The sequence below is a fragment of the Xiphias gladius genome, chromosome 24 (assembly GCF_016859285.1).
Source record: "Xiphias gladius isolate SHS-SW01 ecotype Sanya breed wild chromosome 24, ASM1685928v1, whole genome shotgun sequence".
NCBI classification, from domain to species: Eukaryota; Metazoa; Chordata; class Actinopteri; order Istiophoriformes; family Xiphiidae; genus Xiphias; species Xiphias gladius.
This window is the reverse complement of record NC_053423.1, coordinates 2,875,067-2,892,269: the sequence shown is the minus strand read 5'-3', so window position 1 is coordinate 2,892,269 and position 17,203 is coordinate 2,875,067. Positions and strand designations below refer to the sequence as shown.

The 17,203-nt window shown below is 38.5% G+C and overlaps 1 protein-coding gene across 3 annotated transcripts in view; it reads left to right on the top strand.

The window, feature by feature from the left end:
• The window catches only part of eepd1 (endonuclease/exonuclease/phosphatase family domain containing 1), a 38,795-nt gene extending 26,714 nt beyond the window's left edge, over nucleotides 1-12,081 (top strand). For 2 of the 3 annotated variants that reach the window (XM_040122475.1, XM_040122476.1), the window contains exons 4-8: nucleotides 5,184-5,294; nucleotides 7,341-7,475; nucleotides 8,995-9,133; nucleotides 9,341-9,535; nucleotides 10,539-12,081. In XM_040122475.1, the coding sequence (XP_039978409.1) occupies nucleotides 5,184-5,294; nucleotides 7,341-7,475; nucleotides 8,995-9,133; nucleotides 9,341-9,535; nucleotides 10,539-10,729 (771 nt within the window). In that variant the 3' untranslated portion in view covers nucleotides 10,730-12,081. The remainder of the gene's footprint in view (nucleotides 1-5,183; nucleotides 5,295-7,340; nucleotides 7,476-8,994; nucleotides 9,134-9,340; nucleotides 9,536-10,538) is intronic. The other variant, XM_040122477.1, reaches the window with a different exon arrangement.
• Nucleotides 12,082-17,203: the final 5,122 nt, after the last annotated feature.

Below are 17,203 nucleotides of genomic sequence, written 5' to 3'. Positions count from 1 at the left end.
AAAAAGCTCAAGCAGACAGACAAAATTAACAACTAACTACTGAACATAGTGGAGCATATAGCAGCTTAAGAGCCAGGTATTTTTTTCCAGGGGGTTGGCGGAGACCAAAACAGAGCTAAAAGAAAGTGAATATTGGACTGAAAAAAAAGTGGAAAGAAACACAAGTCTAATTAAAATCTGATGTTGCTCTGTGCCTGCTAGATGTGTAAATCGACAACTCTTTGCCAGCGCATTTGTATTGTAGAATATCCCATTAAAGGCATAGTGAAAGGGCCCCTCCGTAAAACAGGACCACAAGATCAGGTAATAATCCAGGACCTGGGTTAGTTAATACTGTACATATGAGATGCAAATTCCAAAGCAAATAAGCACTTAATCAAATTATGTGCATGCAAATGACACACTGGGACTTGTACTTGTGAAAAACATGACAATTTGTTTTATAGGAGTAAAACAGTTTCTGACCACACTTTTTTATTGACAAATAACTACACAGTGTCTAAAAACACTCTATCCTCATAAGGACTGAAACACATGCCCATAGCAGAGCAGCACAAAGCTAATTAACACTAATTAACACTGAAGCATAAAAATGTGTCAGGTCATCTCCCATTGGTACCACAGGTCTATCAGACCGTAGCGAGATATATACAGCACTACAGTCAGGGTGAACTGCATTCTGCTTTCTCTGGCCCACTGCTGAGTAAGTAATAATATTAATAATAAAGCACTTTCAGCCTGCCAGGAGGTTAGAAACCCCCAGCAGGATATACTGTACTTTCAGTCATAGTCCCCAGGGGCAATTGAGCCTGTAACGCATACAAGGATGAAGTGTTTTTTGGTCTAAACACAAAACAGACTCAAAATTCAGCCTGTGGGGACATAAGTGCGGGCATATCATGTAGTCAAGGTCCTGGCTGCGAGCCCAGGCCAGCAGGGATCAACTGGTCGAGCTAGAAAGTCCCGCAGGAATTAGACCAGGTACAGTAAAGGCCACCACAGTACAGCTTAAAAGACGCAGTCTTGTTTCTCAGCAGTTTAATCTTATTGCTAGAATGAATGGTAATTAGTAGTCCACACAGAGGATGTAAAACCTCTTCACCATTGTTCTGCTAAGTCTGAATAATAAACCTGTCATCGGAGTTGTCTTTCTTGGGGTCTTACCAAATATGCTGTTGAGTTGTGTTGTGGGTAGTGTAGGGTACACTATTTTTGAAACTTTAGTCAGCTACAGACTGAAAGCCAAGGCATCTCAGCTTCTGCTGCATCAATTGTGATCATTCACTTTTTTATCTGTCTTTATGGAAGTGCCATACAATATCCATAAATCTTCAGATCACAGGACAGTGAAGTTAACTGGTTTGTGCTATTTAAAAATGGCTTACACAACATTTAAGATATTATTCCACGTGAGTACTTCTTTGGATGAAGCCTGGGCCAGAAAATTAAATAGTTTTAAGGAAAAAAAAAGGGGGGGGGGAAATAAAATAAAATTTATCAGGTAAACGGGCCAAAGTATATCCATGTATCTCCATTCAAGATTTAAAAAAAAAAAAAACCCTGCTAATTTGATTACTAATATGTGTTCTCAAATGACTCAATTCATACTCTGAAATTACTCATTTTTGCCCACATAAAGGCAAATAGAAGAAAAAATCTGAAGAGTACCTGCATATCTCCATCCTAAATTGACAAAAAACTACATTAAATCCAAGCAGCATATACAAATTTCATTGCCCATGGCCTGACAACTTTCACTATTTATTTTGCTCCACATTAATGCAAGGATACACAGTATACACTGTATGTGCTGCTAACTCACACCAGCAAAAGTTGACCGGTCACTGTATAAAAATGATTGTATAAAACTGGGTGCTCCTCCCTAACTAACTGGAGTAGTCACAACAACCAAACTTCAGTTCCTGTTGTTACTTGACATACACTGACATCAGTGCAATATAAACAGTGAAAGTTGTTGGACTGTGGAGAATGTAATGTAAATGAGCTGCTTGGATTTAATCTGGGTTTTTATCAATTTAGGATGGAGATATGCAGGTATTCTTCAGATTTCTTCTTCTATTTGCCTTTATGTGGGCACAAATTCATAATTTCAGAGTATGAACTAAGTAATTTGAGAGCACAAATTAGTAATTTTCTCACGCTGATTATTTATTCAAAACATAATTTCCTAATTTAGGTGGACTTGTTTTTTTTCTTTCTCACTTTGACATCTGCCAGGCTCTGTACTATTTATAGTAACTTTATTATTATATATTATTTATAGTAACTTTGTACACTATGCTTAATGGGAACATGGAGGCGATTTTGGTCCACATGGACATGATTGAATATCATCATTTCTGCAGATTTGTCAGCTCCAATTCTAACACATACCAAATGTGTTCTGTTGGATTCAGATCTGGTAACTGTGGTGGCCACTGAAGTTCACTGAACTCATTGTCATGTTCATGAAACCAGTTTGAGACGACTTTTGCTTTGTGAAATTGTGCATTATCGTGCCGGAAGTAGACATTAGAAGATGGACAAATTGTGGCCATAAAGTGCACATGGTCAGCTACAATACTCAGTCAGGCTGTGACATTCAAACAATGATTGATTGGTATTAATGGGCCCAAAGTGGGCCAAGAAAACATTCCCCACACCATTACACCACCACCGGTAGCCTGGACTATTTACACAAGGCAGGTTGGGTCCATGGATTCACACTGTTTATGCCAAATTCTGACCCAACCATCTGCTGCCTCAGCAGAAAGCCAGACTAATCAGAGCAGGCTATATTTTTTCCAGTCGTCATCTGTCCGGTTTTGATGAGCTTGTGCCCACTGCAACCTCAGATTTCTGTTCCTAGCTGACAGGAGTGGAACTTGACGTAGTCTTCTGCTGTTGTAGCCCATCCGCCTCAACTTTGGATGTGCTTTGCATTCTGAGATGCTTTTCTGTTTACCAAAGTGGGAAAAACTGTTTATCTGAGTTACCGTAGCCTTTCTGTCAGCTCCAACCAGTCTGGCCAATCTCTCTCTGGTCTCTCTCATTAACAAAGTGTTTCAATCCGCAGAACTGCTGCTCACTGGATGTTATTTGTCTTTGCCACCATTCTGAGTAAACTCTAGAAGCTGTTGTGCGTGAAACTCCCAGGAGACCAGCAGTTTCAGAAATACCCAGCCTGTCTGGCATCATATCACGGTCAAAGTCACTGAGATGACATTTTTTCCCCAATTCTTTGCATTGCACTGCTGCCACAGGATTTGTTGATTGGATAACTGTATGAATAAGCAGGTGTGAAGGTGTTCCTAATAAAATGCTCAGTGAGTGCATCAAATTTTTGTGTTTTATTGGGCATATTTCTGAATAATACGAGAATACAGTTTTACAGTTTACAGTTTTGTTATACATACATTATGTACATTTTATGGGAATGCTGCAGCTATGATGACAAAATATGTATAAGTATATATATAGATATATATATATATAGATATATAGATATATAGATATATAGAGATAGATAGATAAATATATAGAGATAGATAGATAATAAATATATAGAGATAGCTAGATATAGATAGATATAGAGATAGATAGATATAGATAGATATATCTATAGATAGATAGATATATTTCTTTTCATGTCATCATGGCAGATATACCCCAGACTGCATTCGGTGTATGAGATATACGAAATTTGAGAAAACTTTACTGCAGTAGCATTTATTATTAAAATGTTGTAGATTTTCACTTTAAATATTCATCGGTGTCCTTTCAGACCTGGTCTCACATGGAAAGGCCATGTATGTGTGTGTGCACGTAGGTGGAGTTCCTCTGTCTCCCCGGTGTCCCAAAGAGAGCCTCTCAGGTTCAATTTAGAGCCAGTTGCAGGTCACCATGAACAGCAACCTGAGCCCTCATGAGCACGCTCATCTGTTCAAACTCCCTCTATTTCTTTGCTTCCTCCTGCTTCTTGTATTTCCACACTGAGTTACCTTTACCTGTTTTCTAGAACATTAGAAAACTACTGGTTTAGCTGTCTCTCAGTGATGTCAACATAAGAGGCTTCCTCTTGTTGACTGTATTTCCTCTTTGAGATGAGATGGGGCTATTCGAGTTCACCGAACTCTCTGTATTGTATCTCAGTGACTGTTAGACTGTTGAGCGTAACATGTTTTTGGTGACAATTAGTTAATCTGCCCTCAAGTGTTAAAGAACAACACTCCCTGTTTATTGCAATGTCATGTATTTCAGACAGATTAGAAACTAAACAGAAGCAGGAAAAAGTTGTGTCAACATACATGAGATATTTTAATATTGGGTCCCATCTATGTATTCAGGCCTCTGTGTTTTTTTTAGTGTTTACTATATCATGTTCGGATTCTCATAATTATCAACTCACAACATTCTTGGCACTGAAAGGCACATATAGTGTCTTATAATGCACAGTTCTGAGTTTTTAGCCGTACAGCAACATTATTGCTAATATTTCTTTCTCATTAATTACTGCTTTCAGAGCTGCTCTGAAAGCAGTAATTAATGTGTAGAACCAAATAAGCTGTTCTTAACATTTTACATTTTTTATTGACAAGTTATTATTTAGTTGTTCTGGCCCATTGCCACTTTTTTAAACCAATTCTAACTCTCCTCCTTGTGTCCTATTATTATATATTAATTTTACCAAGATATTCTCATTGTTAATACAACAAAAGTACTCCCTTATTATCTGGTTATTACCTGTAATGTAAAGTATCTTTCATGGCACAGCTAATTAGGGACACTTGTAACTGATCACAATAAAGTTGTATAAAATGGATATTAAATTGGATATCTTGTGACTTTTCCATGGGCCTGTAATGACTGTATCAATGTTTTTCAGTTAGTAACTCTTCATAATTTTAGATGCAAGCTGCAATTTGAGTATTTAACCTAAAGGTTTATTCTGAATTGCAAGTGATTTTTTTTTATTTATTTATTTTTTTTTAACCAGGCTCACTCAAGTGTTGATACTTAGCCAAAAAACCGTGGTTCTTCCTCTTAGAAGATTTTGCAGAACTAAAATTAGAGTCAACGTTTACATCATTTCTAAATGATTAAGTGTAACTAACAACAAATTTGGTCTCTGTGCATATTAGCTAAGTGCTGACACTATTTTTTCTCTTTATGTTGTGTTGCAGTTCTGTGTAGAATTAAACCAAGGAACATTGGCGAGCATACGGAAGTGGAAATGGCCACGAGGCCTGTGGAAAAGCGTTGTGTCTGACAAACCCACCGGGCACTCCAGCAAGGTATGACAGCCATCTTTACCACTACTGAAATCTCTCTTTTTACAGTGAACTGAAGGGGCAGAGAACTGCTGCTACACTGGCCTACTTAATGCAACTTCGACAAATATTGATATCATCAGCACTCAAGCGCCCAAATCTGCCAAACCCTAACTTTTGCCAGTTAGCACCCAAATGTTAAAGATCAATCCGCACATCAGGTTTATTTCTTATATCAAGAAAATGAGGCTGTTCCATTTTGGTTTTCAAAGGTATAAGCCACTCAATTAAGGTAAGCCTAGTGGATTTATTCAGCTCTTTTTTCTTCATATCTGCCCTGACATCAGGAAAGCACTGAGCACAGAGCAGATGATGTTTTTTCACAGCAGAAACCGCGCAATAGATGAACTCATGATATAAACTTGAGCTAGGTCAGCTGTGTGTCCATGGCCTCAGTCACGTAAGATGGACAGTTGAAATAAAAAGAGGGTTTTTACAGAGCCCAGCCAACCCAACTCCTAGAGCATTCTGACAGAAAGATCAGGACATGGCACAATAAAGTTTTTAAAAATGGAGGAGGAGGAATTCTTTATGTTGAAATCGTGTAGTTAAGGACATTTCTTTTCTTGTTTTGGTAGTTTCGGAGATCTTAATAAGTGATGTAAAGGGAAATTGAAATGAGAGAAAACTATAACTTCCATTTGGTGATAGCAAGTTGAATTACCTTAAACAGAAACAAAAATAAACTCTATTTTCATTTTGGTTTTGGATGGTTAGTCTGTGCAGATAACACTTAGATCCATGACAACGTAGTATCTAGACAACAACCAGTAATTTCCCTTTTCAATTTTTAATTTAATTTTCCTTTTTTTTTTTTTTTTTTGTAGAGATTAAACAAACTAGATATAATGTCTCAGTTAGTCAGCTTTAGGGGTTCTAGTAGGCAGATTTATTTAGCTCTGGACAGAGTCACTGCCCTCAGCGCTTCCCCTACATGCTGAACTATAGTCCGAACACCAAAGAATTCCAAAGAGACCGCTTTTGAGCCTTGGGGCATGCCAGATGAATTCATTTACAGACTTGAATTTTTGGTTCTTGTCAAAATTTCCTGGGGGAGGGGAGGACCAGGGTTCAAGTCCTCAGTATTTCTAAAACCTGGCTATGGCCCTGCTTCAAAGTGTACTGTAAATAAAGTAAAACTGAATTAGTGGTGTTTTATATTGTATTTGGAACATTTCTCACAGAACAGAAATTTAAAGGCAGCTACCAGAAGGGCTATAGGAAGTCATAAGAGGGATTTACTGGCAGCAACAACATATAGTTTCATTCTGTGTGATTTTACAATTTATTTTGTATATTCTTATATATGTCTGTCTCAGTATACTGCAATTCAAATTTTTTTCATCCTTTTAATCCTTTCTGATGCATTTCTACATAGTATTCTTGGAAAGTGAATATACATTAATACTGTAACTTTTTTAGTAACATTATATTTTCCTATTGTTTACAGCTGCAAAGAAGCAGACCCCCACCCCTAGATCACTAAAGGGTCATCTTATCTTAATGAATGTTTTCAGTTACCAAAACAAAGTATTATTATCTGACATTTCATCTAAAATACAGCACTTGTATAAGATAAGGCCTTCTGGAACAGAATCCTGTTGTGATCAGAGGATTCCCGCGAGGCTCATACAGTAGTACCACAGAAAAGAATCCACTTAAGCCTCAGTCAGGAAATCTAATTAACATTTGCATTTCAATAAATGTACTTCTTTCTCATCTCGGTAACAGTCTGATAAATAGTCATGATTCCGCTTTAATTCGGTAGATAATATCCAGCAATTCACATTTACGGTTTCTGCTTATAGTTTCACCCACTTTCTGAGTTAGAAGATAACAGCTCAATTGTTACAGTTCAATAAGCGTAGAGATAGTCTACATCAATAGCCTTGTGTTACAGTGAACTATATTAGTAACTGGTCATAAGCTGTTCATTAGTGACGGTGTTGAGACTGGTGTTACATAAGTCAAAAATATCTGACTCTATATCCCATGGTCCTCTGTTCCCAGGGAGTGAGCTACTCTGGGTTTCTGTGGGACAGCTCGTCTGGTATTGACCTGAAGGATGCTGCAGTCCTGGAGTCTCCTGTTGTCAATGGCAATGGCAATCATACCTACCCGCGACTCTACATGGCTCACTTTTTTGTAAGTAATGATTTATTCCAAAATCCGTGTTTAGTAGTGTTCAGATGAGGTATGTTGGTCAACATATCAGGCAGATATTGCCCCTTTCATGAAAACGCAGATAATATGTTGTCCTGACCTAACTTCGAAATGACCACGAATTGATCAGACCAACCTGGATTAAAAATGAATTCAATAATAGTAACTTTTTTTTCTTTGATATATTTTCACATGAAAATACATTGCACGTATACTTATACAATAAAAAACACTATGCAGGAGCAGTAGGAAGCTGAGGGCTCATAGAAAGACCTCTCGGAAAAGCTCAACATGCAGCATGAGCAAATTACATAAATTTTATCAGAATTATATAATGGGAGGATAATTACCAGACAAACTAATAAGAAAAAACAGAGAAAGAAAACAATAATTTCCTAGTATAACTATCCAACAAGGAATATGTATTCGGGGAATGACCAATATTTTCTTATGATGTTTTTTTAAAAGTGAATAAAGATGAAGAGTGGTTGATAATATTGAATTCCACAAAACAGCACCTTTGAGTTTAAATGAGAATTTGACCACATTTTTGGAACATATTAGAGAACTGAGATGTTTAGACTGCCTGGTAGAGTGTAAGTGAATAGCTGATTTGGCTTTCTGAAAAGTTGAACATGAAAGTTCATACCTGACTATGGAAATAGTAGTTTGATGAAAACATCTTAACTCTCTATCAACTTACTAGGTTTTCCTGGGACTTTCAACCATATTTTACAGTCTTCACCACTAGATTTTTAAAAATTATTATTATTATTATTATTATCATTATCAGTGATATTATGATGGACCATGACATGTGGATTCAGCTCAGGAAAAAGCTAGTAAGCGGTTTCATTTAAGATTGATTTTGTCAAAGTCCTGAAAAGTCTTAGGTACCAATGAGTGCTGCAACAGAATTTTATAAAATAAATTTACAAGTCTGTACATTCTGTACAATACAGCAGAAAGGTTGAAATAAAAGAACCGGGAAAAGCATAATCAAACAAAAAATAAAAGTAAGCCTAAAACTGACTTTGACTAAATTTTAAAAAAGCATAAGAGTTAACTATTTATTTTATGTTCTAATGTAATCTCCAGAAAACAAATGCACTTTTCTTAAACAAATGTGCATTCTGCTGACCACACACTCCTAGTCTGTTGAGCGCTTACTGGATCACCACTCCTGCTCAAAGCTCCGAAACGTTTTTGTCAGAGATGTTTCATTGCTACTTGAAGGAATACAGAGTTTATCTCCCTCTAGCAATTGTAAGCTGGTCATCAAAACTATGAACTTATAGTAATGATATATAATTAAGACAAAACAAATCCCTTTTTAAATGCTCTTAGATGGGCATACATAACACGTATGTTGGTACAATGCTAACAGTAAGCTGGATATCTCTTGTATGTATCTCTGTGTTTTGTGTCATATTGTTTAATTTAGTTGCCTATAGGTTATAATAATTCTGATCAGAATCAAATGACTGATGTTTTCAATTAGGTTGGTTCATACGAACTGACAGTGGTGAACGTCCACATGCAGGCCACAGCCTCCACAGGAGAGTCCAATGGCAAGAACCACAACACAGATGAAGTCAAGTGTCAGCGCCTCTCCCCAAGTATCCAGGAGACACTCAAAGGTCAGTCTGTCAGTTTAGAGCCAAGATCAGCTATTCCAGACTTTACACCACACGACACTGCGGGTGGATTCACACAATTTGCCCAAAAAGAAAGTGATCAAAATTTAAGTGATCTCAGACAGATCATCATGTCCTGTGCATCCTCCAGCTCTGCATGAGGGTAAATTATGAGAATTTCATTCATTTTCTCCAAATCTTTCTCTGCAGGTGAGAAGGAGGTGGTAGTGCTGGGAGATTTTGGCTCCTCCCCTCAGAGCTCAGAGTTGGACATCCTGAGAAAAGAGAAGCTCTGTGCCCTGGTACCATCCACCCAGTTCACCAACATCAGCACCCGCTCACCACAGGGCACCCACTGCCTAGATAACATCTGGGTCAGTCGCTCCCTTAAGAAGATCTGTTCTGGTAGGTGTACAGTATGGGCATTTTTGAACAGTGATAAAGCTTAAGATTTCAATTCGACATTTACAATAATTCATAAAATCTCCAAGTCCAGTCTCAAGTCAGTCAGTTGAAACAACTCTACATCGAGCTATTTGAGAAAAGTCCAAGTTGAGTATCAAGTCATTTGAGACACATAAAAGGAGGGAGGAAGGAGAACATAGCACAATGAAGGTTCCACATAAAGATTTATAATACTAATGAGACTAATAATAAAACAAATAATTATAATAATAGGGCTATTAATAACACTAATAATAATAATCAATCTAAATATAATAATAATGATGATAATGATAATTGAATCAGTTCGTGCTGAGCAAGCTAAGTTGAAAAAAGTCTCAAGTCAAAGTCAGTCAAAAGAAGTCTAAGTTGAGTCTCAAGGTATTGTAGAGAAGTTCAAGTCTTGAGTCGTTGGGGGGCAAAGTTCAAGTCAAGATGCAAGTCTTTCAGGACTCTGAATGCTGACCATTAAAATGATACGGCTTTTGATGTTTTTTTCAAAGCTGTACGTTTTTTACATAACTAATTGGACTAAATGGATTTTACCAATTCAAAACATGAGTCTTGAATGGTTTAGTATTAAAGTCTCAAGAAAATCAAGTTTCACTATAGTCAAATCCAAGTCAAGTCTCAAGTCTTTATTTATTGACTCGATACGCTGCTCTGGTGATCATGGCAACAACTTCTCCCACTACTTTTCAGAACAGGACTCCTAGCTTTCTTTCTTGTTTATGATGAATGAAATCCATCTGCAATCTCATCCAATATTCACATCCAACTGCAATGAGCTTCTTGTGTTTAATCATTGTTAGATGTATGCTACAGCAGCTTTTGTCAGATAAAAATTCACTTCAGAGTGTAAATACTTTGGTACATTGTGTCCATGTTAGTATGATAATAGGCTTGGCATGCAGTCTCATGTTCGTGCTGACTTCCCAGGTCTTTGTGTCTTTTCCTCCGACAGGCCACTGCATGGTAGTGCGGGAGGGCTTGACTAACCCCTGGATCCCAGATAACTGGTCATGGGGTGGTGTGGCGTCAAATCATTGCCCTGTGGTTGCTGAGTTTTTTGCAGATGTATCCCCTAAGGAGCTGAGCAGGCCTGGTATGGCAGTGGTGGACACAAGAGACATTATGCCGAAACATGAGCGGTGACAACATCCACAGTCACAGTAGAGACAATGGTGGATGACATCAGAATGACTTTCTCCTTTCTGGATCCGGCTTTATCCTGGTTTGCCATGGAATAAAAAGTTTCCTGATGAATGTGAACAAGTGCCAAGATTGCCTTTTAGGCTTCAGTTTCTCAATGTATAATAGTAACTGGTAGGTCATAGAACCATACAGATGTTCAGACAAAGAATATATAATGTACTTTAAAAAGAAATGTGCCAAACATTTTCTATATGTATATTAAATAAAGATAAATTGATAGATGTTCCTGCTGGTATGAATAATAATCATTAATGCAAATAAGTGCAGCATCCAATCAGAATCGTCTGAAAGATCCAGGTCAATGGAGGCTGTGCTTTAACACTCATCTGTTCCGTCAGTGGAGAGTAAGATCACATCTCAGCTGTGGAGCTCATGAAGGCTTTGCTCTTCAGTTACGTAAGCCAGGCCTCTCTGTGCACGTGTGAGCTGCCATCTTCCTCTCTGATGGAAATGCGATACCAGGGCACAGTGCCAACAGAGGGCACTGCTGCTGCCTCAACTGCTCATTAACCAGCACCAGGATGATGCTTTTAAACGGGCAAAGACTGAAATAATCCTTTATTCATGTTTTTTATATCAATCAGCGATATAATCAATAAAAAAATAAATAATAAAGAAAGCTATGAAATAAACATATGAACAGAATTACATGGCATCACAGACAGCTACTGGGGACTATGTTATATCAAGAGAGCCTATCTGAGAATATACAGTATTTGTTGCTCATTGTAAATTTGTAGAAAATACAGATTAACCCATACTGTGCAATAACAAAAACATGTAAAATGATCTCTATGCTGTTATTTTCGTCTCTGGTTGACAGTGAGCTAATCAATGCAATTGGCTGCTGACATGTCTGGATGGAATAACAAGATGAGAGGCTGTGTCCGAAAACACTACATATGTACTATATAGTGCACCATATATACTTTCTGTGATTTTTATTGCATGTCCGCTTTTATCTCCTAGCTTCCAGTTTCTATTAGTGCCTACAGCAAATAAAGAAAAAAAGTCGTAGTCCCTATCAGGTCAGACAGCCTACTATAAAACTGGGAACACACCCAAGTGTTTGAAGAAGTTTGATCCAATACACCACATATATTGGATTAAAAACATTATCTTTGGCACAGAGTTAGGTTCGGCATTAACTAGCTTACAACTAGTTCAATTAGTTTTTAGTGTTTATGTTTCTATGGTGAAAAGTATCAACAGCTCTGAGCCAAACTTAGCTTGTTACACAATAATAAGCCCATATCATTGAAATCTAGGCCGTTGAGTGTAATAGTTGAACTATCAGGGGTGGAAGTAACAAGTCAGATCTACTTTAGCTACTGTAAAAATCTCATTTCACTCTTGAGCCTAAGTATTTTTTAACTCACAAGTCGCATGATGAAGTTATGATTAACTGTGTTAGAATTAAAATTAAAGATGGTGTCATTATGCAGCCATGGTAAAGATTTTATACACGTCCCCTCCTCCTGTCTGCATGTTACAAGTTCAATAGCTCTGGGGCAATGGAGAAATTGCCACAGGAAGCAGATCTGTGTGACAATTTAGCCAATTGCTGATTCAATATATGAACGTATGAACTAAAATTTAACCAATCAGCGTCCTCAAATCTAATCTGATAAAGGCGATTATTTTATTGCCCCAAGCAAGCCACTGCTCAACTCAGGACTAGTCTCTCTTTTAACTACATAACAATGACAAGCAGTGCAATATCAAGACCCAACCCAAACTCCGTAAAATCTCTCCTTCAAGATCAAGAGATTGGCAAAGGAGAAACTACAGGTGGAGAGCTGGGCCCAGATCAACCTGACCGCGCAATCAGGCAGCAGGCTAGCAGTACATACGAGGCTTCTCTTATAGCTGGTACACCAGAGAGGCATGGCTAGCTTGATGCAGTCATGCTAATGCCTTATAATGCTTTCTGTGCTTGCTTTTTAAAACAACGGGAAGAGATCCAGCATAGAAAGTTATGGGAGTGAGGGATACGAAGCACCTGTCTGAGAAAATAAGGAAACATGAGAACACCAGGGCACACATGAATAATTATCTCAAGCTAGGCATGTTAGGAAGAACAATGGGGAAGTGGATAAAAACAGACACATTTTATCCAAAATAATTGATTGTGATAAGTTTTGTGGGGCTTTTGAGTTCGCCTTGTGTGGGCATGATGAGACTGACTCCTCGGGCAACCTTGGCATTTTCAGGGGATTGGTACATTTGTTGCCTCCCTAGACAGTGTGCTGCAGGAACACCTGAAGACAGCTACTAATTTTAAAAAAGACAGTACAAAACAAGCTGCCGGTCTGCATGCTGTCAGTACTAAAGGATTACATTCTGGAGGAAGTAGAGAGTGCTGAATTTATCGCCATCAAGCATATGAGATGATGAAATTTCCACCCACTGTCAGCTGGTGCTTGTGCTACGCTACACTGTTGCCTACAGTAACAACCAAGGGCAGGTTTTTGAGTTCATTACCATCCAGGACGCAACTGCAGACACCATTGCTACCATGCCAAGCACCATACTCCCAAATGGTCCAAAGGCCAAACTTATCGCACAAGCTTACAAGAGGGCTACTGTAATGAGAGGAGCCACCTGCAAGGTGAGGTGTAAAATAATGGATGTCTGCAAAAATGCTCACTACCTCCACTGCATCAGATGAACCTCGCATGCAGCAGGCAACAGCGTACATCCTGAGGATCGGCACTTCCTCTTCCGACCTTGGTGCATTTTTTTGCCTTCTTCTCCAGGTCACACAAGTTTACCACCATGCTTGTTCAAGAGGTTGTGCATAGACCTAGACCAGAGCCTCTACAGCATGGTGGAATTTCAACAGTTGCACTGTAAACACTGTGTGAGCACAAGGATGACACCCAAGTGTCAGAGAGGCTGGGGGCTTTGTGAGGATGCTTGAAGACGAGGCTTTCAGTTTTTAACTGGCATTGTTCCACAAGATCATGCCAGATGAGGAGAGAGAGGAACGTTGACCCTATCTTCATTACAGCACTTGTCCAGATGTTGACGTCCGCATGCTAATGATCAGGTAGATAACTATATTCACTATTGACTGAAAAAGTTGTTTTTAGAAAGATTGTGTGCAATATTGTGTGCAGCATCTAATGAATAGAATTGCACATATGAATAAAATTTCACATTTCACAACGTTTAAAAGAGGTTACTAAACCAACATGGAGCCCATGGTCGGCCTAGAGTCCACGTGATTGTATTGGCACTCTTCCTCCAGGGTGACTAGCTCCATCCTTGCAAACAAACTGGACATTAACAAGGTCATTGTTCTTGTACATACAAATGAGATCAGTAAGGAACAGACTGAGCTACAGAAAAGTGGCTTTGTGCAGTTGTTGTATTCTCTGAAAAGAACCGTGAAAAACACCCCCATCCTCTCCCGGGGCAGCGGTATTGAGCGTTTCAGCAGGCTACTGTCTCTGCACACCTGGTTCTTAGGAGCCTGCGCTGCCCACAGTGTCTCCTTCGTCGACTATTTCAACCTGTTCTGAGAATGGAGACAGTTATTTAGAGGCAATGGCATATATTCAAACTGGTTGGAGGTAAAACTACTCTCAGCAAACATTTTGTTCACTGCCACCCACCCTGGTGCTCCACTAACAGGTATTGAAAACTCTCTCAAGACGTCTTCTTCACTGTTGAAATCACATCAGTTCTATCTACAATCATCGGTCAATTGTACCTAAGAATCTATTTAGGAATAGGAATAGAAGTCAACCTAAGTGTGTCTCCTTAAAAATCTAATTTATCCTCCTGTATCTATTGTGCCCAGTGGTTGGCCCTTTGCTCCCTATAAAAAGCATGCTACACCTGAAACATCTCATGACATTAAATTATGCTGGGACTGTTACATTTAAACATCAGAAACCTACTCCTTGAGAAAACTTCTGTTATGATTTGGCGTTATATAAATAAAATTGAATTGAATTTAATATCCATCACTATCCCACTTGGGAATCTTCTTGGGAATATGACAACACTGGACTATTGGTTAAATTCAGTTTTTTCACAAGTATTACAGTAATGCAAAAAAAACACATTTCTTGTCTACGTTGGCCTGTGTAAGAATCCTATCCATAATGTTTTCAGACACTTATAATAACAATCTGAACCTGTCAGTGCCAAAAGTGAGCACTTTCAGTGGACATATTTTGATGCGGACCAATGCCCCTTTTGATTACATTACAGCCATTTGGGGGTTGCCAGTTATAGCGTACTCACTCAATATTGGACCAATCCAAAACATTTTTGTGTCCCTATCAATCATTTAGACCCAAAAAGATGTGGAAATAGGGAACAGGTTTAAAAATACTGGAATTATCCTTTAAGAACATGGTGTAAACAGAAAGCAGAAACAGTTCGCTTCCTGCAATCAGACAGTACTGACGATCATGAGCATCAATCCTCAGTATAGCTAATGAATCAAACGTTTTAAAAACCAAGGGGCCTTGAAGCCTCTTTTTTTTTTTTAAATAATGAGGCTAAGTTACGTGTTAAGTTACAAAACATTAGTGATGTTTCCAAGCTAGCTATTGCAGCCACTGCACTTACTGCAGCTCAGCTGCCGACATCCGACCTATGTTACAATCTTTGAAAATAAAGTCTTGAAAGCCTTCACTTTCAAACTTCAGAAGTTGACTTATATCTTACTAAGATTGTGGTGATTTTATAGATAATTTATACTTCATAAAATGTACATAAATGAACCAAGGTGAAAATTAAAAAATATTGACAGGTTGTGAACCCTGCTTGGTTTTCAGACAGTTGAATATCACTTTCAAAGTCCAGTACAAATGTTGGGCTTGATTACACTGCTAAGCTGGACTTGGTTATTTTGCTACTTAAGCTGTTTTTATTTGGTAGTGTGAAGCAAAATTTACCCTAACATTTTGTTTTGTTTTAGTTAGCAAGGATCATGCAATTCATTAAAGTGAAAAGGGAGAATGACGACCTGTTCACCGGGGCCAAAAAATCTGACCTGTGTAGCTTAGAGGAAAAGCAACAATAGCCCATTTGTAACATCTCCATTTAACCGTTACACTTACAGTTACAGTTAAATTAGCCCTCATCCTATGCGAAGCCCATAATAATGAGACAACCAGTAAATGGGGCAATACCCTTTCTCCTGGTTGTGTTTTCTTATATTGCTGTCACAGGGATTCAAGCTGTGACTGTCACTTTTTTTGTTTTGTTTTTTAACCCAAAACAGGACATCCATGCAAATTGTTTCTAGGGGATTTCGTATATGTCTTGCTGTGTCACCTTTTTCCAATCTTCCTATATTTGCATCCCTGTGTTAACATGATTGATAAGTGTTTCTCTTTTTCTCGTTTTCTCTGTGCGATTAGGACAGTGCTGGAGAAAATGGGCCTGCTGGGGAAGGTGAGTCCCTTGCAGGTAAAAAAATAAATAAATAAACACCCTAGTGCTGAAATTTGTTTTGCTGCTGTTGTTGTTGACGTCCATCATTGATTTCCTCTGACTAAGGATTGCAATTGTCCAGGGTCAGGAGAGGGAGTGAGTGGGAATCCCACTGCTGCAACTTGGCCACGGTTTGTGGTTGCGGTTTGTTGTGAGGTGTTGGGACAGAGGCATTCTAACCCCCCCCCCCAATCGCCAGGGGCGCCGTATGGGGGGCGAAAAGTTAGAATGGTTCTAAGGGGCCTGTGACTGACAGGGGCCCTAAAAAATTATAAGAACATTAGGTAATTTTTTTCCCAATATTAAATTATTACTAGGTTAATGATTTAACCTACCCCTGCCCCTACCTGGTGCCAGGCCCAACCGATGCAGGTTCAGGCTCAACAGCCCTATCTCCAGATCCCCATACTCCTAGCAATGAAACAGCATACTCCCAACTGAGGAGGGAGGTGAGCTAAATGATTAAATCATTTTCAATGACAAGAATTCAAACACTGTTATTATTTTTCCACATCATTATATGAAACAAAACAGGCTGTATTGGATGAGAGTCTGTATTGGACGCTGTTTGAAACATGTAGTGACTCAGTCTGTATTAAAGTGCCAGCCAGTGTAAAATAATACCTTCAAGTCACATGGCCAAGGTACTCTATGTCTCCATGGCTTTGATTCAGACTGAAATAGGGTTGTTTACTGACATCTAGGTGGTGGTGATACGCAACTGCAACATATTGGGTCAATATTCTGCAAGATTCAGTGCTTTTTCAATTTTTCCATGGTGCATGCAGTTAATTTAAGTCATCCACTAATGTTGAGACAATTTTCCATTCAGGAATTTTACCATTAAAATTACATTTAAACTGCAAAAGATGGCCTTTAGCACATTTTTTATAGAGCGTATCAGTCTTGCATTTAAAATAGTGGGGCCCAAAATCCCTGGCAGCACCCTTGCTAATT